The sequence below is a fragment of the Elephas maximus genome, chromosome 12, assembly GCF_024166365.1.
Source record: "Elephas maximus indicus isolate mEleMax1 chromosome 12, mEleMax1 primary haplotype, whole genome shotgun sequence".
NCBI lineage: Eukaryota > Metazoa > Chordata > Mammalia > Proboscidea > Elephantidae > Elephas > Elephas maximus.
The window spans coordinates 76,443,268-76,467,169 of record NC_064830.1 but is presented as its reverse complement, the minus strand read 5'-3'; the positions used below and the strand labels follow the sequence as shown (position 1 = coordinate 76,467,169).

At 39.0% G+C, this 23,902-nt stretch overlaps 1 protein-coding gene across 3 annotated transcripts; it reads left to right on the top strand.

Moving 5' to 3' along the window:
- Positions 1 to 1,257: 1,257 nt before the first annotated feature.
- On the top strand, positions 1,258 to 23,699 carry CEP20 (centrosomal protein 20). 3 transcript variants are annotated; one of them, XM_049903856.1, is made up of 6 exons: positions 1,258 to 1,322; positions 6,065 to 6,262; positions 8,774 to 8,858; positions 18,752 to 18,888; positions 22,035 to 22,145; positions 22,659 to 23,699. In XM_049903856.1, exons 1-5 carry the CDS (start codon positions 1,295 to 1,297, stop codon positions 22,109 to 22,111), a joined length of 525 nt encoding a protein of 174 aa, XP_049759813.1. In that variant the 5' UTR covers positions 1,258 to 1,294; the 3' UTR covers positions 22,112 to 22,145; positions 22,659 to 23,699. The 3 variants fall into 3 exon arrangements, with proteins under 3 accessions (XP_049759813.1, XP_049759812.1, XP_049759815.1); XM_049903855.1 differs by having other exon boundaries at positions 22,035 to 23,699; XM_049903858.1 differs by lacking the exons at positions 22,035 to 22,145; positions 22,659 to 23,699 and adding an exon at positions 15,607 to 16,015 and having other exon boundaries at positions 18,752 to 18,827.
- The last annotated feature ends 203 nt before the right edge of the window (positions 23,700 to 23,902 follow it).

Genomic DNA, 23,902 nt, shown 5'->3' with positions numbered 1-23,902 from the left:
GTGGAGCACTCAGGGCTGGTTCCTGCACCATCTGAAGAGTTGTCCCAAGAAGTGACACAGAAGCAGAATGAGAACCTGGCCCAACTCAGGGACAATGGCTCTGCTCTCCAAACCCAGCAGTCGGATCCAGGAGACCTTTCTCCGGGTGAGTCTGGCTCTACCAGGGGTTTGAGTCATGTGATGGTTTTTATTCTCTTTATTTCATTAAAAAAAAAAAAAGGTCACTCACCAATGTCATTGAATTGCACATGTAGAAACTGTGAATAGATGTATGTTTGGTTGTGTATATTGCCACCAAAAATTAAAAAAAGAAGAGAAGTCCAACCGACAAAATTTCACAAACTATTAATGAGTCAGGAAACCCTGGTGGTGTAGTTAGTGGTTAAGTGCTACAGCTACTAGCCAAAAGGTCGGAATCCACCAGGCGCTCCTTGGAAACTCTATGGGGCAGTTCTACTCTGTCCTATAAGGTCGCTTTGAGTCGGAATCGACTCCATGGCAACGGGTTTGGTTTTTTTTTTTTTTTTGGTTAATAGGTCAAGCATAATTTAAAAGATATTAGCCTTAATGATCAGTAGTTGCATAAAGACTGTTGCTTGTCTCATGTGGCTTCGAGGGCAGAAGTAACACTGGGTCCCAGTAGATGGCTTTAGAGAAGATTCTGGGGACACAGGGTAGAGGATTTGTTGGTCATTGGAGCTAGACGCCAGAAGGAATCTTGAGTATCTGGCCCTGAAGGGGCAATCCCTGGCGATTCTGCTGCATGCTCAAATTTGAGAACGACTGGCTTAATACATGGTAGGTATAGTTCAGGCTGCTAACCAAAAGGTCAGCAGTTCAAATCCACCAGCTGCTCCTTGGAAACCCTATGGGGCAATTCTACTCTGTCCTATAGGGTCGCTGTGAGTCGGAAGCGATTAGACAGCAACGGGTTTGGTTTCTGGTTGGGTTATTAACAATTTGTACTTGAAGCTGCAGAGATAAGCAGGAGGCTGATCAGGAAAGCCTTAATAAGTTAAAGTTAAAACACAAAGGTGCCAGCAACAGCACCCGCAGGTAAAGTCTCGGTACTGCCTGAGTCTCCGCTCCCCCTCCCTTCTTCCTCATCAGGGCCCGCCCACAGCGCCCGCTGATTGGTGAAATCTCTGGTGGCCACGCATCATCTTTCCGCGGAGAGCGAAAACTGAGAGGGGAGGACGAGAGCTGCACGCCTATTGGCTAGACACCACGGCGAGGAGCGGGGCGGGGCTGCGCGTGCGCAAGAGAGAGGCGCGCCTCTGGCGGCCGTTGGAAAATGGCGACTGTCACCGAGCTGAAGGCTGGTGAGTCCTAGAGGAGTGGTTTTCCGGGCCTTTAGCCTGTGAAAAGATTGAGACGGAAGGAGAGCGAGCGGAAAGCAGGGTCAGCCTTCCGGGGGTCGTTCTGAGGTATCAGGGCCTGCGAAGCCGCTGGCTAGTGTGGCAGCTGCGGCGCTGGGGACTGAGGGAAGTGGTTGCGCTGGAGCAATTTTGAACCAGGGTTGGAGGTAGAGGAGGATTCTCACAATCTGTGGGCACCTGAGAAGTTTGCAGTCCCAGCACATTGGGCCTCAGGCGCGTCTTCCTGACTCCAATAGGTGGCCGGCCAAATGCTTAGGCCGGGCCTTTCATTCGCATCCCTACCCAATTTAGGGTTGCCTTTTTTTTTTTTTTTAAGATAAAATATTAAAACATTATTCCTTGGTATCTGAAGTTCAGACTTAACTGTGCGTCCTGAGTTTTTATTTGCTAAATCTGGCAACCCTACCCCAGCCTCTCTGGGTTGTACACCTTGCTGGGACGTAGGGATACAGGGATGAGTGAGGCAGACGAGGTCCTTCCGGACCTTCTGGTCTAGTTTGGGGGCGACAAACAGTAATTGCTGCAAAGGAAACAAAAAAGGGTGGTGGTTTGGATCAGGGTGTCTCAACTCACTGTGGACATTTTAGTCCTTGTTGTAGGGGGCTGTCTTGTGCATTGCAGGATGTTTAGCAGCGTCCCTGGACTCCACCTAATAGATGCTAGTAGCACCCTCTTCCCCAGTTGTGACAACCAAAAATGTCTCCGGACTTTGCCAGATGTCCCCTGGGGGCAAAAGCATTCCTGGTTGAGAACCGTTGGCTTAGAGAATGACGAGGGCAACCCCAAAGCGTTTGCAAGTGCTGGTTGCTTATATCCCCCCCACCCCCCGCCCCGACTGCTTCTGTGAAAGATTTTGGCTCCTTAGTGATGTATTGAAATGTTTACTGAGTTTCTGCCAGCTTTACACCAATGTGCCATACCAGACCCTGGGGTTGGGGAGGTTTTTTTTTTTTTAATTAATTATTATTTTTTTTAATAATTTTATTGTTCTTTAAGTGAAAGTTTACAAATCAATTCAGCTTCTCATTTATAAACTAATATACACTTTACTACATACTCCCAATTACTCGCCCCCTAATGAGACAGCCTGCTCCCTCCTTCCAGTCTCTCTTTTTGTGACCATTTTGCCAGCTTCTAACCCCCTCTACCCTTCCATCTCCCCTCCAGACAGGAGATGCCAACACAGTCTCAAGTGTCCACCTGATACAAGTAGCTCACTGCTCATCAGCATCTCTTTCCAACCTATTGTCCAGTCCAATCCATGTCTGATGAGTTGGCTTTGGGGAGATTATTTTGTAAAAAAAAAAATGGTGGTGATGATGATTATAATACCACAAACATAATTCATGTTAGGCACAATCCTAAATGATTTTTTTGGTTATCTTGCTGAATTCTTAAAACAACTGGTGAGACAGGTCCTGCCTTTCAGTCGGGAGAAATTGGAGGCAGAAAGTTTCCTGGCCTTGACATTCTTCTATCCTGAAATAGGAAAAGTTCTTCAGAGGTAGTTATATGCCAGTCATTATTAAGCTGATGACATTTGTACAGTGTTACTTTTGAAGCAGATGGCTAGACAAGGAATAGTAATTACAGTTATCAGTAATTGAGGGCTTATTTTCCAGGCACTGTGCTGCACAAGGAAACCCTGGTGGCCTAGTAGTTAAGTGCTATAGCTGCTAACGGAGAGATTGGCAGTTCAGATCTACCAGGTGCTTCTTGGAAACTCTATGGGGCAGTTCCACCCTGTCGTATAGGGTCGCTATGAGGTGGAATCAACTTGATGGCAGTGGAAAAATGCTGCACAAGGAGCCCTGGTGGTGCAGTGGTTAAGTGCTCAGCTGCTGAAAGAAAGATCGGTGGTTTGAACCCACCAGCTGCTCCTCAGGAGAAAGATGTGGCAGTCTGCTTCTGTAAAGATGTACAGCCTTGGGAACCCTATGGGGGCAGTTCTACACTGTCAAATAGGGTCACTATGAGTTGGACTCGATGGCAACGGGTTTGGTTTTTTGGTTTGGTACGAGGTAAACTATGCCCATTTCATAGAGTAGAAATTGAGGCACCAAGAAGTGAAATAGCTTGCCCATAGTCATTTAACTAGTAACAGGTAGGGTATAGGAACCTAAATATGAAGTACCAGAGCCCCTAGTCTGAACCACTGAGCTACGTTGCTGCCCAATGAATAAAACTGGCTCCAGTTTTCAAAGAACTCAGGGTCTGAATCAGTAATTCTTAGCGATTTTGGGTGGGGGAGGAGGTTGAACCTCTTTGAGAATATAATCAGCAATCACTGATATAATTGTATATTTGGGGCACTGGGTGGTGAACAGTGATTTAAAAAAAAAAAAGGCATGCATCTGTCCGCAAAAACATATTTAACATTGAATCTGTTCCTTCTTTCCAGGAAAATACATATCACATGTCATACTACATACATTTTTAGAGAGTTTAAAGATCCTCTGTGGGATATAAGCCAGGCTAGAACCCTTTCTGAACAAGTTGTTATGGTGGGTGTTTTAAGCACCATTATAGAGGGAAAGACAAAATGGAACACCAGAAGAAGATATAATTCTCTGGGGTGTAGGAGTGTCCTTCAGAGACATATGGGGCCGTTTATATTTCTTTTGCTTTTCCCCAGTTCTGAATATGCTTCGTGTCCAAGACAAACCCAGTGAAAACTTGTTTGCTAACCAATCATATTTTATGGACTTTTATCTTTTGTAAGCACGTTCACGTTTTTCCACCTCATTTGGTTCTACCTCAGAAAGGTAAAACTCCTTGTTTTAGAGGAGGCAACTGAGGCATGGGTTGTTGATTCAGTTGAGGGGATATGCGCTGAGGTGCTGATGAGACATGCCAGATTTCCTGACTCCAGCTTCACTAGTTTTCATTTCTCTGATGAGTTTGAGACTGTGCTGTGTACAATACAGAGTAATTTGGACAGGATTCCTGCCAGTGCAAAAAACTTCTCCATCTGATTTCCAAAGACAGAATTGGAGAACGGGTTCAGTTATCCTAAGAGTATGATAAGACTGTACCTTTCTTTTATGGGCCTGTTATAAAGTGTGATTGGGTGATGAGTGTAGTTACATGCCTACAAAAAGGTTGAGGGGATGATTTAAAAATACGTGGAAGAAAGAAAAATTTAAAAGTCTAGTCTAGGTGTATTCTTTAAGCATACGACCCAGCATTTTTTGTTTTTGTTAATCACAGCTTAAAAAATTGTTTATATTATGTCCTTGTCTACGTGGATAACCTCCTGGGCTCCCATTCTGATTTTCATTACTGTGGAGTGCGTTTTGGTGCCTTTAATGCGGTACAGTATTAAAGTATATTTATTTCACTAATAGCATACTACATAGTATTATAATGTTCCTAGATAAGGCTTATTAAGCTCTTGCTATGTTCCAGGCACTGTAGGTGAGATGTATTGATTCTCTGGGGTTAAATCATTTAGCCATTAGGAACTATTTGAAAAAAGAAGGTTCCGGACCACTTCAAGGAATGGTACCAATTCAGTCCCATGCCCTCAGTATCCCTACTAGCATTTACAGTCACTGATATCTATAATGACGACCCTGGCCCGTGAAGAAAGTTAGGTTACATTCAATATACATATTCCATACTCTTTAAGTCTTTAAAGAGTACTTTTAAGGTTGACCTCCTATCTTATCAGTTTGTCATAGTGTGGTAACTTCAGTGTTGCTGTAATCCTGGAAGCAAGGTCATCCATGATAGGTTTCAGTGGGGCTCCCAGACTAAGACAGACTAGAAAGAAAAGCCGGGCAGTCTGCTTCTGAAAATGAGCCAATGAAAACCCTATGGATCGCAACAGAATATTGTTCAACATAATCCTGGAAGATGAGCCCCCTGGGTTGGAAGACATTCAAAATGCACAGTGGCCGCAACAGTGAACTTGAGCAGTCAATGAACTTGAACGATTGTGAAGATGGTATGGGACTAGGTGGTGTTTTATTTTGTTGTGCCTGGGGTTGCCGTGAGTTAGAGCCTACTAAATGGCAACTGACAACAACAGCTCTTTAAGATGGCAATGATATAGTCATGTATGAGATTTCTAACTAAGATAAAATTTCAAAATTCTGCTCTTTTAAAGAATTAACTCATAATTGTCTTAAAACAAAAAAGCAACTTTTCATGAATAGCTCCTTCCCAAAGGGTTTTGGATATCCAAGTCTTTTTGTATAAAAATACATGACACCTTCCTGTTTTTATACGTATACTTGTTTTCTTTAACAGTCTTCTTTCCAGACCAGAGGTTTTTAGTGACAAATAGGACCTGCCTGTAGTGACAGACACTCTTGAGACAGTATGAGAGATGGGATTAAATTCAGATTTTAGTATAACTGTCATTCCGTCCTTTTTTCCCCCCTCATTAAGGAAAGTGTATGAGACCACAGCCCCTGACAGTGACGATTTTACAGGGATAAATTTGAATTTGTTCAAGTGTATTAAACAGTAAATCACTGTAACTTGGAAACTTAATGTTTTTATCAAAAACATAGCTTATGGCACCTATTGGGACAATTGTTCAGTTTGTCACAGTGTAGACTGAGAGCTGCTATTGTGCCGTTTACCTTTTAAATATTTTTCTTTGAAGTGCACCAAATAGTGATAAAGATTTCTTCTATAATTGAAGCATTAATATTGTTCTATTTTATATTTAACAGTTTTAAAGGACACCTTGGAAAAAAAAGGTGTATTAGGGCATTTAAAAGCAAGAATCCGAGCTGAAGTTTTTAATGCCCTAGATGACGAACGTGAACCTCGACCTCCATTGTCTCATGAAAACCTTCTAATTAATGAATTAATTCGGGAGTATTTGGAATTCAATAAATATAAGTATACATCGTCTGTCCTTGTAGCAGGTAGGTGGTATTGTTAATTACCTGAGTCAAAACCCATTTCTCCCCCATCCCTATTCTCAGAAAGTGATTCTGCCTGAAAATCTAATCCCATTACCAAACATTGTCATCTGGGTGACTGGGATATAAAAATCACATGAGCTCTTTCTGTAATTTGAACAAGACCTCATGAAACTTATACTATTAAAAACCAAACCAAACCACTGCTGTTGAGTCAATTCTGACTCATAGTGACCCTATAGAACAGAATAGAACTGCCCCATAGATTTCCAAGGAGTGGCTGCTGGATTCAAACTGCCAGCCTTTTGGCTAGCAGCCAAGCTCTTAACCACTGTACCACCAGGGCTCCTATTATACTAAAACCTGTTGCCTTCAAGTTGATTCTGACTCATAGCAATAGGGTAAAATAAATAACTAAACAAATAAGCACTTAAACTAGTTATACTTTGAAAAAACATCCAATTCTTGACATTGAGAATAAACAGTTGTTGTCATTTTGTCCTATTTACTGCCAGATTTTTTTCTATGTATATGCTTTAAAAATATATCCATACAGTCTTAAATTAAATGTGTATATTTCTTTTTATAAATATAAAACATTGAAGATAAAGCCTTAAAATGTTACGACTATGTATAGGTTAGGAATATATATATATATATATATATATATATATATATATAAAAGAATGGTATTTAAAATGAACTAGAAGGATTTAACTGTGCATTCACCCCAGGGATGGGAGGGACAAAATGGGATTGGCAGAGGAGATGGGCAGCTAAGAAAAATTTACTTTATCTGTTAAGTTTTATTTCTTAAAAGAAAGTAGTACATCTAACAGTTATTAATTCAGGTGGTGAGAATACGGGGCTTCCTTTATTATTAACATCTTTTGCTAACTTTAAATGTCTTCCTCCAAAGGGAGGGAAAGCACTAGATGGATATAGACAGTAGTGAAGATAGTGGTTACCTCTAGGTGGGGAGAGGAGTGAGACTGGTTGGTGGAGGGGATGATCTAGAGCACCTTGCATGTGCCTCATTTAATTCTCTTGTTTAAGGTTTCATCTATTCTTTAACACTATTTCATGCCTCAGAGGTGGACCTCATCAAAGAAAAGAGGTAATAAAGTAGATTTTGGGAGAGAGAATGAATTCCTTATCTGTGAAGCTGTAACTTTCCATTACAGATCAGTTATTCAGCATTTAGTATATATCTTTTGGAGCCCTTGTGGCATAGTAGTTAAGAGCTCGGCTGCCAACTACAAGGTCAGCAGTCTAAATCCACGAGCCGCTCCTTGGAAACCCTGTGGGGCAGCTCTACTCTGTCTTATAGGGTCACTGTGAGTTGGAACCAACTTGACAGCACCTAACAACACAATAACAACATACGTCTTTTGGGTACTAAGGTACATCTGACCCAAACCATGGTATTTCCAATTGCCTCATGCATGTGAAAGCCAGACAATGAATAAGGAAGACTGAAAAAGAATTGACACTTTTGAATTATAGTGTTGACAAAGAATTCTGAATATGCCATGGACTGCCAGAAGAGCAAACAAACTTGTCTTGGAAGAACCGCAGCCAGAATGCTCCTTAGAAGTGAGGATGGCAAGACGTCATCTCACGTACTTTGGACGTGTTGTCAGGAAGGACAAGTCCCTGGAGAAGGACATCATGCTCAGTAAAGTAGAGGGTTGGCAAGAAAGAGGAAGACCCTAAATGAGATAGGTTAACACAGTGGCTCCAACAGTGGGCTCAAGCAAAGCAACAGTTGTGGGGATGGTGCAGGACCAGGAAGTGTTTTGCTGTGTTGTACATAGGGTTGCTGAGTCAGAACTGACTTGATGGCACCTAACAACAACAACCTATATCTTAACTGAATAAAGACTAATGATTTTATTGATTTAAGGATCTGCAATATCAGTAATTTTTTTTTTTTTTTTTTAATATCAGTGTCTCCTCTTTGGCAATATATCACTGCTAGCACTCAGAAAAGGAAGAAAATTAAGGAAATTTATAAATTAGGTATCTTGGACTTGGGCTTTCCTAGAGTGAAATGTAGTGACAATAGTCAAGTTTTGTGTTAAATGTTTTACTTAATCTTAGTCTTAGAAATAAACCAACCGAACCAAAAACCCACTGCCATTGCCATAAAATGGATTTTTCTTTTCAAAAATAAGTTATCAATACTGCCAGGTGTTTAATTTATTGGCTGCTTAGAAAACATACTTCTGAAATCTAATATAGTTTAGGTATAGGAGCAGTGTTTTCCAACCAAAAAAATAAGAGATTTAAATAATGAATTTATGTTGGGTGGTATTAACTTATGTATTTAACAAAATACATATTTTGAAAATCGTAAGTCATATGCGGTTGGATCTGTTTTGGTATGTCTCATCATCATTCTTCTAAAACCTGAAATATGTATATAGTTTGTAAGGGTGGCTCTTATTAGATCATATTTACTTTTTAGATCGATTAATAAAAACTTAGTGTTTTCATGAATTTTCTCCCCAGAATCTGGTCAACCTGTAGTTCCACTGGACAGACAGTTTCTCATCCGTGAACTGAACTTATTTGAAGAACCAAAAGATAATACAATGTAAGAAAAAAAATTTTTTTTTTAATAGGTTGAATAGACTTGCAGATATTGTTGTATTGAGTCATAATTGCGTTGCTGATTTTATTTCATTTTAATTCAGCAGGTATCATAGTATGTGTCGATGTCTGGGTGGTACAAACAGTTAATGTGCTCAGCTGCTAACCTAAAGGTTGGAGGTTCAAATTCACCCTTGGAAGAGAGGCCTGGTGATATAATTCTGAAAAATCAGCCGCTGAATACCCTATGGAGCTCAGTGCTACTCTGACACACATGGGGTTGCCATGAGTTAGAATCGACTCGATGGCAACTGGTAGGTAGTAGGTGTAAAGGACTGAACCAAATCCAAGGTGTGCAGCAGTGAGCAAGAGAGATGGAGTCTGTGCTCCTGGAGCTAAAGTTCCTATGACTTCAGAGACTGAGCATCTCCACTTCTTCCTAAGGGCAACCCCTCTGGGCTTCTTATTCCATCTGTTTTTTTTTTTTTTCTTTCTTTGTTTCTTTTTAGGCTTTGCTCTGTTGATTGTTTCCTTCCTTGCATGTAACTCTTCCTGTTCACCGATTGCTTCACTTTAACTTAGGAATTTACTCAGAGCTCCCTCTCCTAAGAAAACCTGTCAACTCCCACCCCTAAGCTACTGCTTGATCTCCTTTTTACCACTAAACTTAGTAAAAATCAACCGGCTACTTTCATTTTATCATTACCACCTCTTTTATCCTCCCTGCATTTTAAATCTCCCCTTAAATTTGTACTGAAACTATGCATTTGAAAAGGAGGGTGACCTGCTTCTATTAGTTTCTTAGGTCTGTTCTTACTTGAGTGTTTCTTAAACTTTGCCCAGAGGATCCCTGAATGGCAAAAAAAAAAGTATACCTAGGAGCCTGGGACCATAGCTCAAAGCAGGTTCTCCCTAGCAAGAAATTTCCTTGAAGTCTTACGCTTTCTCTTTCTAAAAATGTGTTGAATTTTTTTTCCTTCTATTTTATGGTATAATTGTGTTTGTTTTGTCATTAAAAAAAATGTTTTAAAGTATATGCCAGTTCAAGTTAAATCCCCCACAAACTTTGTGTAAAATTAATGTTCCCGGATCATATGCCATATTTACCCTGTACTTTGTACCAAGCCCCTGCCACCAACAGTGTGTGTATATTTATTTTTCCCATTTGAGAAGCCAAGTTTTACTTGAGTTTCTGCAGCATTTTGTAATATTGACTACCCCTCCTTAAGACACTTTTTTGTTGTTTGGCTTTTGTGACCCTTTACTATTTTTCCTGTCTCCCTAGTGGTAGTCTCAGTCTCTTTCATTGACTCTTTTAGGGCTCCTTTAAATTGTGAGCAATCCCCAAGTTTTGTCCTCAGCCTTCTTTTCCTGTAGACCTTCTTTTCTGAGTACTCTTGAGTCTTTAATGGTGGTGACTTTGCTTTGAATCAGTACAGATCTCCTGGGTCATGGGCTCTAATTTCTGTGGGCATCTTAAACTCAGTGTGTCCAAAGATCAACTCCATTATTGTCATCTCCTCAAGCCTCCTCGCAGGTTCCTTTTATAGCCATTTAGGTCTCCAAATCAGAGTCTGATTAAATTTTGGGCTCCTTTTCATTTCTCTACTAATCACTTTCCAAATCCCATTAATTCTGCCCCTGAAGTATCTCCTATCCATTCTCACTGCCCTGCACTATCTCTAGTTGCATTCTTTTCCAATTTATACCTCACGCTGCCAGCAGTTGGCTTTCTGAACAACAGTCATTGCTTTGTTTAAAAATGTCTGACAACTTTCCATTGTGTACACAATGAAGTCCAAATTCCTTAGCATAGCATTTTAGGCCTCTGTCCTTCTACTTCATCTCTATATCTGCCCACGCTTGATTGCTCATTGTGCCCTGAAGACACCTTGCAGCTTTAGCTTCTTTGTCTTCACGTGAACTATTGCCTTAGCCTAGAAGCCCCACGACACTATCATCTCCATCTTACTCCTATTTGGAGTATCTTTCATCTTTATTGGCCCTGTTCAGAAATTATCTCCTTTATGACATTTTTTTCTCTTCCTCCTTTCTTAAAGTTGGAATTAACTGTGTTCTTTTTATGTTTCTTTAAGATTTGGTTTATACTTTTATTACACATGAATTTCCTTCTTCCTTATAGCTAATCTAATGCTTGTTCTTCCACCGGAGTTTCTGGACGGTGCAGACAGTTAACACACTTGGCTGCTAACTGTAAGGCTGGAGGTTTGAGTCTATCTAGAGGCACCTCAGGAGAAAGTCCTGGAAATCGTCGTCTGAAAAATCAGCCATTGAAAACCCTATGGAGCACAGCTCTACTCTGACACCCATGGGGTTGCCATGAGTCTGAATCGACGTGACGGGAGCTGACTTTTTTTGTTGTTGTTATTGTTGTTTTGCTCTTCTATTAGACAGAAAATTTTAAGAACTTTGTGAAATTCATTTCTCTTTTCATAGTATCTAACAGTGCTTTTTATCCATACAGGTATGTAATAAATGCTTGTTGAGTTGAATTTCAGTTATCAAGAAAATTTGTCATCTATGTAAAATCAAGGTGATTTTTGTAAAGAGAGAGAAAGCATTTCTTAACTTAGTTATATTAATTTCTATTTTCTTTAAAGCCTTTATGCTAATATTAAATGACTGCAGAAACTTAGTAGCAATACTAAGTCTACTAAAAAGGAAATTCATTGCCATTATGTACATTTTTTAATTGTGCTTTAAGTAAATGTTTACAAATCAAGTCAATTTCTCATACAAAAACTTATACACGTCATGCTATGTTCTCCTAGCCGCTATCCCCCTAATAAGACGGCACCCTCCTCCTCTTCACCCTGTATTCCATGTCTCCATTCAACCAGCTCCTGTCCCCCTCTGGCTTCTCATTTCGCCTCCAGACGGGAGCTGCCCACACAGTCTCATGTGTCCACTTGAGCCAAGAAGCTCACTCCTCACCAGTATCATTTTCTGTCTTATAGTCCAGTCCAATCCCTGTCTGAAGAGTTGGCTTTGGGAGTGGTTCCTGTCTTGGGCTTACAGAGGGTCTGGGGACCATGATCTCCGGGGTCCCTCCAGCCTCATTCAGACCACTAAGTCTGGTGTTTTTAAGAGAATTTGAGATCCGCATCTCACTGTTCTCCTGCTCCATCAGGAATTCACTGTTGTGTTCCATTTCAGGGCAGTCATCAGTGGTAACCGGTTACCATCTAGTTCTTCCGGTCTCAGTCTGATGTAGTCTCTGGTTTATGTGGCCCTTTCTATTTCTTGGGGTCATCTTTACCTTATGTCTTTGGTGTTCTTCATTCCCCTTTGCTCCAGGTGAGTTGAGACCAATTGATGCATCTTAGATGGCCACTTGCTAGCATTGATTTAAGACCCCAGGCACCACTCAGCAAAGTGGGATGCAGAACGTTTTTCTAATGCATTTTCTTATGCCATTTGACCTAGCTGTCCCCTGAAACCATGGTCCCCAGATCCCTGTCCCTGCTACTCTGGGCCATTATATACATTTTAAAGCAAAAATTTGATTTGGATAAGTACAATTTGGGATAATGCACTAATGGGACATTGTTGTAGCAATATACATTTACCTAGTAAACTAGCTGTTTTGAAATAGCATTTTAATTTTGGTATTTACTAAACATCTAGACTCTATCAAGCTCTCTGCTGCATAGCTTATGATCTCGTTCCAACAGAACGGTTTTATGATAAATGAATGTAACAAGCTGACTGCTTGTTTATATACCCTGTCACTAAATATTGACACGAAATGCCATGAACCCCTACATGAAGAACAGTGGCTGAAATAGGCAGGATAAATCTCATTTGAGTAAGGTTGTTAGAATTTGTTTTAATTATAGTGGAAATAATTGTTTATTCTGAAAAAAAAACAGATAGCACAGAAGCTGTTAACATTTTCTTTTGCCTTCATTTAAACATACTAGATAATATTTAAAGCATATATATGTATGTTTTTCTTCTACATATATAAAACCAAAAAAAACCAAGCCCAGTGCTGTCAAGTCGATTCCGACTCGTAGCGACCCTATAGGACAGAGTAGAACTGCCCCATAGAGTTTCCCAGGGGCACCTGGCAGGTTCAAACTGCCGACCCTTTGGTTAGCAGCCGTAGCGCTTAACCACTACGTCACCAGGGTTTCCTCTACATATATAAGGGAAATTATACTCTACAGGAAGGAGCCCTGGTGGCACAGTGGTTAAAGCACTCGGCTGCTAACTGAAGGTCAGTAGTTCAAAACCACCAGCCACTCCACAGGAGAAAGATGTGGCAGTTTGGTTCCATAAAGATTACAGCTTTGGAAACCCTATGGGGCAGTTTTACTGTGTCCTATAGGGTCGTTATGAGTCAAAATTGACTCGACTGCAGTGGGTTTGGGTTTTTTTGGTGCTCTACGTGGCCTTCTGCAACTTGTCATGCCAGCATGTATAGGCCTCTGTCGTTCTTCTTTTTTTTTAAGTTATGAGCTACGTATTTCAGATAGACAGAAAAGTACAGTGATATAAAGACGTGTGTGCCCACTTCTCAAATTTGTAATGTTATGTTTTGCATCTGAATTTTTAAAACACACAAAATGTTAGGGATGTCTTTGAAGGCCACCTATCTTATTACCATACGTCCTTACAATAACCGTGTTTCTCCTTTTTGTTTTAAACAATTATATAGTGTTCCATATGCCATTATTGGTTTATGCGGTCTCTTATTGATGGACATTTAGGTTGTTTTCAGTGTTTTGCTTTTACATGATCTGTTGCAGTGAATGTTGATTCACTTGAAAATATTTGAGGGGACTTACTGTATGCCAGGCACGATTGTAGGCACTGAGAATGTAGCAAAGAATGTTTTCTGCTGTGTTGGGAGTCATTGTTTCCAGAGCGTGATCCATAGAATGCTTGTTCTGTGAGATGCTCAACAAAAAACACGTCTGGGGCGAAATGAGTGTGGAAAGGCAGGCATAGCAGACCCGCTGTTGGGGAGTCACCATGCACGTTAGTGTAGCAAGCACTCTGAGAAGTCCTGAAATAAAGAGTGCTGTTGAATGTTGTCTAACTCACAGTCTGCAAATGTGTTTGATTAAAAAATCTTTTTTTCGCATCATTACTTATAGCCTGCAGAGCTAGTGTTCCACGGATATACTTGGTCAAACACAGTTTTTGTTGTTTTCTTTTTAAAATTGTGATTTAGGTGAAAGTTTACATAGCAAATTAGTTTCTCATTAAACAGTTAATACACACATTGTTTTGTGACATGGGTTGCCAACCTGTGATGTGTCAACACTCCCCTTCACCACCCCAGGTTCCCTGTTTCCGTTCATCTAGTTTTCCTGTCCCTTCCTGCCTTCTTGTCTTTGCTTTTGGACTGGTGTGCCCATTATTCTCATACATATGATTGAATTATGAAGCACGTCCTTCACGTGTGTTATTTTGGCCCTATAGACGTGTCTAATCTTTGGTTGAAAGTTGAACCTCGGGAGTGACTTCAGTTACTCTGTTAAAAGGGTTTCTGGGGGCCATACTCTTGGGGTTTCTCCAGGTTCTGTCAGACCAGCAATCCTGTTCTTTTCTTTCTTTTTGTGAATTTGAATTTTGTTTTACAATTTTTTCCCACTCTGTCTTGGACCCTCTATTCAAACACAGCTTTGAATGTTTGAGTTTTCAAAAAAGGGGTAATACTTCAAGAAGCATAGATTTTGATAATTTTTGGAAAGCATAAAAATGAAACAATTAAAAAAGTTGGAGAAATAATTCGAAGGAATCTAATTGTGACTTAGGATGAGTAGTTAGTTCACCGTTTTTAAGTATGAGAGCATTTGGCATTTAGCAAAATGGAAATGAGTAAACTATTGGAAATGAGCAACTATTACACTCTTAATGGCTTCTTGGTAGCCTTTGAGATTTGCTGCATGTGAAGTTTTAAGAAGTAGATGAGCAGCTTAATTTCCAAAATGTTCAATAATTTCTCCTTTATTTAAAACCTTGTTTCTCAAACTCAGCGATTTGCATATCACCTTCTTAAATATTGCTTTATCCATGTATCACTTGCATTTACTTAGTACAGGACTAAGAGTAGACCTGTACTTTATCTGTGCTTTACCCAAAACCTTTGAGGTTAAATGTGTTTTGGAAATTTAGAATTTTTTAGATTTTAAGTAACAATGTGGTAAAATTTTAGGGAGTCTAAAGTGGTGCTTCATAGTCAACATTGATATTTTTCAGTGAAACTTAAGAATTTTTCAAACAGCAGGATAATGTCTATGAATAGTCTTAGGTCAGGCCATGACACCAAATGAGTTCGTGCTAAATTTATGAAGAAAGTTCCAATTTTCAGAGTTTTTGTGTTTCAGAATTATAGGTAAGGTATAGTGGGACTATTTTTTTTTTATTATCTCTTTTTAACTTAATTTTTTAAAAAGAGAAACCTTACTATCCATGAAATTACAGATTAAATTTGATAGTTTTTTCTAATAACATTAAAATATCTATTAAAATTTAAAAAGTAAATTTTACTGTATATGAATTTTTTTAAATAGTTTTTATTGTGCCTTAAGTGAAAGTTTACAAATCAAGTCAGCTTCTCACACAAAAACCCATACACACCTTGCTAAAAAAGAAAAAAAAAAAAAAACCCAATTACTCTCCCCCTAATGAGACAGCCTGCTGTCTCCCTGCACTCTTCTCTTTTCGTGTCCTTTTCGCCAGCTTCTAACCCCCTCCACCCTCTCATCTCCCCCCAGGCAGGAGATGCCAGCATAGTCTCAAGTGTCCACCTGATCCAAGAAGCTCACTCTTCACCAGCATCCCTCTCCAACCCACTGTCCAGTCCAATCCATGTCTGAAGAGTTGGCTTCGGGAATGGCTCCTGTCCTGGGCCAACAGAAGGTCTGGGGGCCATGACCACCGGGGTCCTTCCAGTCTCAATCAGACCATTAAGTTTGTTCTTATGAGAATTTGGGGTCTATATCCCACTGCTCTCCTGCTCCCTCAGGGGTTCTCTGTTGTGTTCCCTGTCAGGGCAGTCATCGGTTGTAGCCGGGCACCATCTAGTTCTTCTGGTCTCAGGATGATGTAGTCGCTGGTTCATGTGGCCCTTTCTGTCTCTTGGGCTCGTAATCACCTTGTGTCCTTCATTCTCCTTTGGTCCAGGTGAGTTGAGACCAATTGATGCGTCTTAGATGGCTGCTTGCTAGCGTTTAAGACCCTGGACGCCACTCTTCAAAGTGGGATGCAGAATGTTTTGTTAATAGATTTTATTATAGAAATTGACTTAGATGTCCCCTGAAACCATGGTCCCCAGACCCCTGCCCCTGCTATGCTGGCCTTCGAAGCATTCAGTTTATTCAGGAAACTTCTTTGCTTTTGGTTTAGTCCAGTTATGCTGACCTCCCCTGTTGTGTGCTGTCTTTCCCTTCACCTAAAGTAGTTCTTATCTACTATCTAATGTGTATATTAATTTAAAAAGTAAATTTTTAAGTACTCCTTGAATCAGTTAACACTTTGGGAAATATTGGTTTAAAATAAACAAACAGATCCATTTTATATTCATTAGAGCCGAAGATGTTATTTTATAGAACAGCTTACTTTCCTGCTTTCCTTGTGGTATAGAAAAATTGCTTGGATATCCAATTGTATTAGTTATTTATCACTTCATAACAAATTATCCCAAAACTTGGTGGCTTAAAACAACAAACTTTTATTATTTTTGGCCAGGAATCTGAGAGTGGCTTGACTAGGTAGTTCTGACTCAAGGTCTCTCATGAGGTTGCAAACAATATGTCAGCTAGGGCTGCAGTCTTCTCAAGGCATGACCGGGGCAGGAGGATCCTCTTCTAAGATAACATGGCTCACTGACATGACCGTTGGCAGGAGAGTTTAATCCCTTACCACATGGATGCCTCCATAGGACTGCTTTAGTATCCTCACCACATAGCAGCTGGCGTTCCTCAGAACAGGCAACTCAAGAGAGACAGCAAGGAGGAAGCTCCATGTCTCTTGTGACCTAGTCTCTGAAGTCACATGTTATCATTTCCACCTTATTCTGTTCATTGAGTCCACACTCAAGGGGAGGGCATTTAGGTTCCACTTTTTGAAGGGAGCATCATATTTTAAACCATCACACCAACTAATAAGCATATAAAACCCAAAAAGCAGACCCACTGCCATTGATTCTGACTCATAGTGCCCCTATAGGACAGAGTAGAACTGCCCCATAGAGTTTCCAAGGAGTGCTTGGTGGATTCGAACTGTTGACCTTTTGGTTAGCAGCCATAGCTCTTAACCACAAAGCCATCAGGGTTTCCAGTAAGTATATATGTATCTCAAAAAAGAAATCCATTAAATTGCGTTTTCAACTATGAGATTGGAAACAGTAACATTTCAGTTGTACCTCTCATTATTATCAGTGGAGCAGCTTCCATTTGTGTAAGAGTACTAATAGAAGTATCTGGGCAGCATATTGGAAGGGAAAGAATGTGGGAGTTGGAGTCAGATATCTGGGTTCAAGTATAAATGTTATTTAGTTAGTGTCTGAGGGTCTCTAGCAAATCCTCTCTGAGCTATGGTTTTCTTGTTCATAAATTGGAGATGATGATTATATCACAAAGTAGGGATAAAAAGAAAGAAGGAAAAGTGTTTTATAAGGGGTAAAATAGCTTTTTAAATATTAGCCATCGTCCAACTTTTGTATAGCTTACATTTGCATAGCATTTACTATATGCCAGGCACAGTTACAAACACTTGACATGTATTAACTCATTTAGTTCTCATAACAACCTTTGAGATAGGAGCCGATTATCCTCATTTATAGAGGAGGAAACTGGAGCTGGGCAAGTTAAGAACCTAAGGTGGCACAGCTGGTGTGTGGCAAAGCCAGGCGTTTGAGCCCAGACAACCTGGCTCTAGGGACATATGACCTTCTCTGGGCAAAAGGGACATATAACCTTCTCTGGGCAAAAATTTATGAATTCAACAGGTATTTATTGAATACTGTTGTATATCAGGGAAACCCTGGTGGCGTAGTGGTTAAGTGCTGTGACTGCTAACCAAGAGGTCGGCAGTTTGAATCTGCCAGGCACTCCTTGGAAACTCTATTGGTTAGTTCTACTCTGTCCTGTAGGGTTGCCATGAGTCGGAATCGACTCGATGGCAGTGGGTTTTTGGTTTGGTTGTGTATCAGACAAGGTTACATACTGGGAAGTTTACAGTACTGGACTTTTGGGATTTAAAAGCTGGATTCCTGTGAATTGATTGCAATTTTATTTCAGTTTAGCTGAGGTTTAAGTTGTTAACATGTTTTCTCAGGGTTTCAAAATTGTCAGAGTTAAATGGCTCTCGTAAACTTAAAGGAGCATGCACAGTTTGCAAGTTGGGTAATCATCCTTTTTTTCTTTTGAGTTTAGTGAATGACTTGGCCATTTTAATGTTTAAAAGAGGCTACCTTTTTTTTTTTTTTGGCACAACACATTTTAGAATAGCCGTTAGTTTTTCTCATGACACTAGTATTTCACAGACTCAGTTTGAGAAATATTGACCTAAAGAAACAGTATTTAGAAATGGTAACAAATGTGAATTCTGAGTAAAACGAGCAATATTTCTTCAGACCATATAGAATATAGTTTATTTCATTTAGCCTTAAGACTATACTCCTAATATTCCTATATATGGCACAGTAACCTCAATGAGTAGGTAGCACAGTACCAGTAAAACATTTTATGGACATGTGTAATTGATTGTGAGATACTCTGCATGTGTTGTAAGCCAGATAGTTGCTTAGTGATAGATCCAGGCACAGTTATTAAGTGTGGCTACCTTTTAAAGAATAAATATTTTAATCTTTTCCTATTTGTGCAGATTTCATTGATTTTTATTTTCTTCCTGCTACAGACCTCTTTTGTATGGAATTTTAGCTCATTTCTTGCATGGATCTAAGGACGGCTTCCAGAATGCGCTTCTGAAAGGGCCTTCGCTTCAGCATCCAAGCCCAAACCCAGGCAGACAGCCTAGTAGAAGAAAGCAAATGGGTATGAGTTTTCTAACGTTTATCGTTTAGCTGTACGCAAATATATTTGCTTTTTATGTATTTTTATCTCTGGAATAGTTTTTCTGAACGTTTGAATCATAGTTTAATTCCCTTTATACCCAATAGAGTTATCCTGTGGTAATTATCCTTCAAAAAACAAAGTGCATTTTGAAAAGAGAATCTTGGTGAGGGGATTACTGTGGTAATCTTCTTAGATCTAATTTCTTCACAGAAGTATTGAAAAGCCTAATTTTCACATAAATTTATAGTTTTGGAGCAAATTTGATTCTCAGCATATTGAATAAAAAAATTTTTTAGCCAGTCATTTTATTTTCCTGTAAGACTAGATAATCATTCCTTTACTCTTTAACATGTTTTTGAGTTTTTGCTTTTACATGTTGCAGTGTAACATTCCTTCTTTGTAGCAATGACTATTTCTCTTGTGTAGATGTCTAGAGTTGCTGAGTCAAGGCTTTTGCATATTAAAAACTATAGTAGATATTGTCTAATTCCCCTCCAAAAAGGCTTTACGAGTTTGCCTGCTTACCTAGAATATATGACATTACCTGTTTTACTATTCAGTTGCCACCGGTAATTATTGTACACATTAACACTTTTTAATATAGCAACAAGGAGACTTCAGCATTATGGGTTCCATGAGGAACAATAACCTTCGGAAATAAGTTTTCTAGTTTGTAAGCTTTTTATAATCAATCTCCGTAATATTTATGGCTAATGACTAAATAAAGGGAATTATAAATAATGGTATTTTTGAACCAAGCCCTGTTAAAACTTGTTCCCTGAGATGACGTCCGCAGATTAGACGTTGGTAGCCATACACCACAGCAAGAGAAAGCACAAGCATGCATGAGAGAGCATTAGTTACTTTGGGACTGTGATGTGTAAAGTGCCAGAGACATCACAGTGTTGAGTTTGGGAAAGCTTTGGGTGCCTCTTCTGTGGAAGGCTCAGAGATGATGATGACCGCCGAACTAATGGGAAGAGTGAGGATTTTGCATATTATTTTTCGTGATCATCAAAAATTATCTCGGTTAAAGAAAAATACCATTTTCCAAGGAAAACTAAAATGTTCTCTGAAATCCAGTTTAGGAAATGAGTCTATAGAAAACAAAACAAAACAATTTCTGGGCACAACAGTGGCCTCTCTCTGCAGTTACTTGAGAAGAGTTGTCAGCAAACAGTTGGATCATGTTCCAGTTACACCCTTTAGCTTTCCCTGTACCTTCTCAGCTCTGGCTTACTGCCTGAGGGACATGTAACTCTTGACAGCACCGAAAAGATTAAGAATGTATTAAAATAATCTTCAGATTACACCTTATCTCTACAAAAGCTCATCCAGCTGAAATGTAAAACATTAAAATTAAATTATCTTTTATTTAGAAGTAAGTCCAAGCCATGCCAAGATGAAAGCACTCTTCTCATCAAAGCTTTCAGAGTACTTTAAAAAAAATGAAGAGAGTTTATTTAGGCATAGCCACCTTTGAAATGATAGCCAATTCATTAGTGCTCTCAATAGTACTGCTTTGTAAATATTAGACGCAAAGTAATTTTTGCTATAAATAAAAGACTAAATTTTTTATAGTAGAGAAAGTCATGATCAGCTCAGTTTCGTTGCACATCTATCAAGTACGTGAATAACTTTTTTTTTTTTTTAATATGTTTCTAGAAAACCTAAAGTCATTATGTTCTAAGGAAATTGGTAATTTAGGTCTGTCCAGTGGGATTGCCTAAAATTGAAGGGAAATAGATTTTCATCTGTTACCCAGTTCTATAAAGCAGTGCAGGTAGTCACCAACTTACAACATATTTGCGCAATGACAGACTGCACTTAAAACTTTAAAAAAAATCTTGTTTGTAGTATGTACTACCTACAGTGTTACAGCACATAATTGCTGATGTTTTCATTCTCAAATGTTGACTCAGAGATAGATGTTCAATGTGAATAATGTACTGTTCAAAGCACAGCCATGTAGTAGGCAATAATGAAAACTGGAGGAAAAAAAAAAAGGTATTCAACTTATGTCAGAATTGATTGACGACAGAGTTGTTGGGACCCCACTGTAAGTCGGGGACTGCCTGTATTAGCACTTAGGATAATCAGCTGCTGAGGACTCATGAAAGTGTATCTTTTAGAATTAAAAAATTAATAAAATTAAATAGTTAATTAAAATTGTCTTTTAGAGTTAGAAAATTCAGTGTGTGTTTATGGGACTAAAATTACATTTTTTAAGAACAATTTGACTAAATAAGTATTCTTTTTCCCTGTTACTAAAACTGTCATTTTTGCTTTTTCAGTTTAAAAGGTGTTTAGGGGATTGGAGGATTTATATTTTCACAAGAATCTAGCGTGCACATTGCATTTGTATTATGTCTCTTTAGGTTCTTTTAAGGAGAACTCTTCTTTGGTCACCCTTTTTTTTTTCTCATGAGGAAAGAAATTTAAGTGCCCAGGGCCTTGCCCTTTCTCTCATCAGGGCACAGTGAGTGGTGTGTCCAGGGCCTTGCCTTCTCTCTCACCAGGGCACAGTGAGTGGTATGCCCAGGGCCTTGCCTTAGCTCTTGCCAAGTGCAGTGAGTGGTCACAGGGGGCTCTGAGCTCCTCTGAATGCTCATGGAGCTTTAGTTGTCTTTGTTTTTGGCAAAAAACCATATTCTACAATTTCTTGGATGGTTTTAGTAGGAAAATGTAAATGGCACTGGTTTTCTTCTTACCCTAAGAGGATACTGCTGGGAGATACTTTATTCGAAGAAATGTTCTTTTTTTTTTTTTTTTAATTGATAAGCTTTGACATCCCTCAAAATGCTGATTGAACATCCAGTCCTTTTTGGGGAATTCCATTTCTTAATGTATGATGTAAGAGAAGTTTTTTAACTACTTGCATGTGGGCTTACTCCTAGAGTGTATTAAAAAAAAAGTCAGGAAATACTTAGAATGAATCTCTAGTACTAAGCGTTTTTAATTTCTTCAGTAGTATTTAAAAAGTTATGTTGTTTTCATCGTCCTACGCCACCCTGAAGGGCTCATGCAATGTAAATATGTTACATACAAAAAGTTTCTAGGTTTGCCTGCTTAACTGCCCATTTTGACTTGGGATGAATATTAACATTCATTTCTGTTAATTTCAGATGATCACCTAGGAAAGGGGAAGGGAAAAAGTATTAATTTTGAAGATCTAGAAGTTTCTCAAGCAGTGAAGAGATGACACTTCCATTTGGGGCATCTTTTGTCTTAAAGTTGTACGTATTAAATAACTTATTTATTGTCCCAGTGTTACCAAAATGTACCGCTAATATGTGTATCTTGTAGAAATTTGAGTTTTCTGCAAAACACTTAAGGCTTCATATTTTTCAGCACTTGTTAATAAAAGTTAACTGTCATCTAGCTTATTGGATTTGATGTGATATAAAATGAGTGTTCTTTTAGGAAGTATTTTAAAGCTCCCTAACAACAACATATTTGTGAGAAGTGAAAGGGCTTTTTTTGTACCTTGTACGTTCTTCTTTAAAAAAAAACAAAACAGGTCTTATAGCCATATGCTTGAAACTTCTTTCAGCTGGAATTATGTGGATTTGCAGGAAAAGTCAGTTTTTAAAAAATACTTAAATGAACACTAAAATGTAATTCCTATAAAGTTTGTTTTTTAACTAGCTATTTTTCACATAACCATTTACAATTACATTTAAATGCCTGAATTACTATCTAAAGTTGAACTTTTAAACTAGGTAACAATGTACTTTTTCTTTCCTTAGAGCATTTTGGCTTCTACTGGAAGATTTAATTAAAAGGTAGAAGGGGAAAAAATTCTTTTAATTTTGCTGTAAGTAAAACAAAGAGTTGATTTTATTATATAAAGAATGTGAAATAAACATGAAGAGACAGGCTTTGGGAGAAATACCAAAAAGTACCTTTTAAAAGATGGCATTGTTTAAGCTCCACATGGCCTTCAGTTGTGCAATAACAAGATGAGCTATGAAAGGGCCAACCGCTACTTGTTTGGGCCCTTATTAAACATCAGTTTTATTCTTGGAATAGAACAATTGTCATTGCTATCTCTAAAATGCCACATTAATATTTATTAAAGAAGTTTTTATAATGTAGAGTCTACAGACTCATTTCACTGAAAACATCTATTACAGTAGACAGCTCCTGATGAGCAAGAGTCTTATGGTGTACTCAGAATAAAACAATGCACAGGTACCTATACACTGACAACTTTTAGCTTAAATGTTTTCCACTGGGAAGAGTGATAAGGGTTATAGTCAGGGAAATTGGCATTGTCTTCAGGGTGTTGATTCTGTACAGTGTTTGCAAATTACCGAATGCAGAAAATTATTACGCTAATCCTCTTAAGCTGTACTTTACAAGAGAGAGGACTTTGAGAGGCCCTGTTGGTGGACTAAAATCATATATACATGTGGAAGTATTCTAAGGGCCAATTTCCATTTTCAAATGAAATATGTAATATCTGACACAATTATGAATGTCATAATGTATGTGGGGATATAAATATCTGAATTCTTCCTAGAGGGCTTGGTTTACATTCAAGGATGTTGGCAGTGGACACTAGTTTGCCTCAGGAATTGCAGTCGTGCAAGACTAGATTAAGCAAGGATGCCGGAGTTTATAATTTTGGTTGCTGATAGAAAATCATCAAAATGGTAGCTGAACAGGATTGTCGTGGGTAGTCCATAGTCCTTTTGTATGCATTTTTCTGTAACTTGTTTGTACCTAGGCAACTTTTATACTTTGAATATATCACTTAATAAAGAAAAAATTTTTGAACAACTCAACTTTGTGTAAAGTGTGTTCATATCACTGTTCTGTCATCAAGAGAGGTACACCAAAGCCAGAAGAACGATTGGAGATGTTTCTCCAGGCCTTCTTTTGAGGTCCCCGGCAACCTAGTTGGAAGGTGTGGAGTAAGTGTTGAGGGAGAGGGGACCCTTTCCTGATTTATGTGCACTGGGTAGCCGTGATCACTTGGATAGGATGG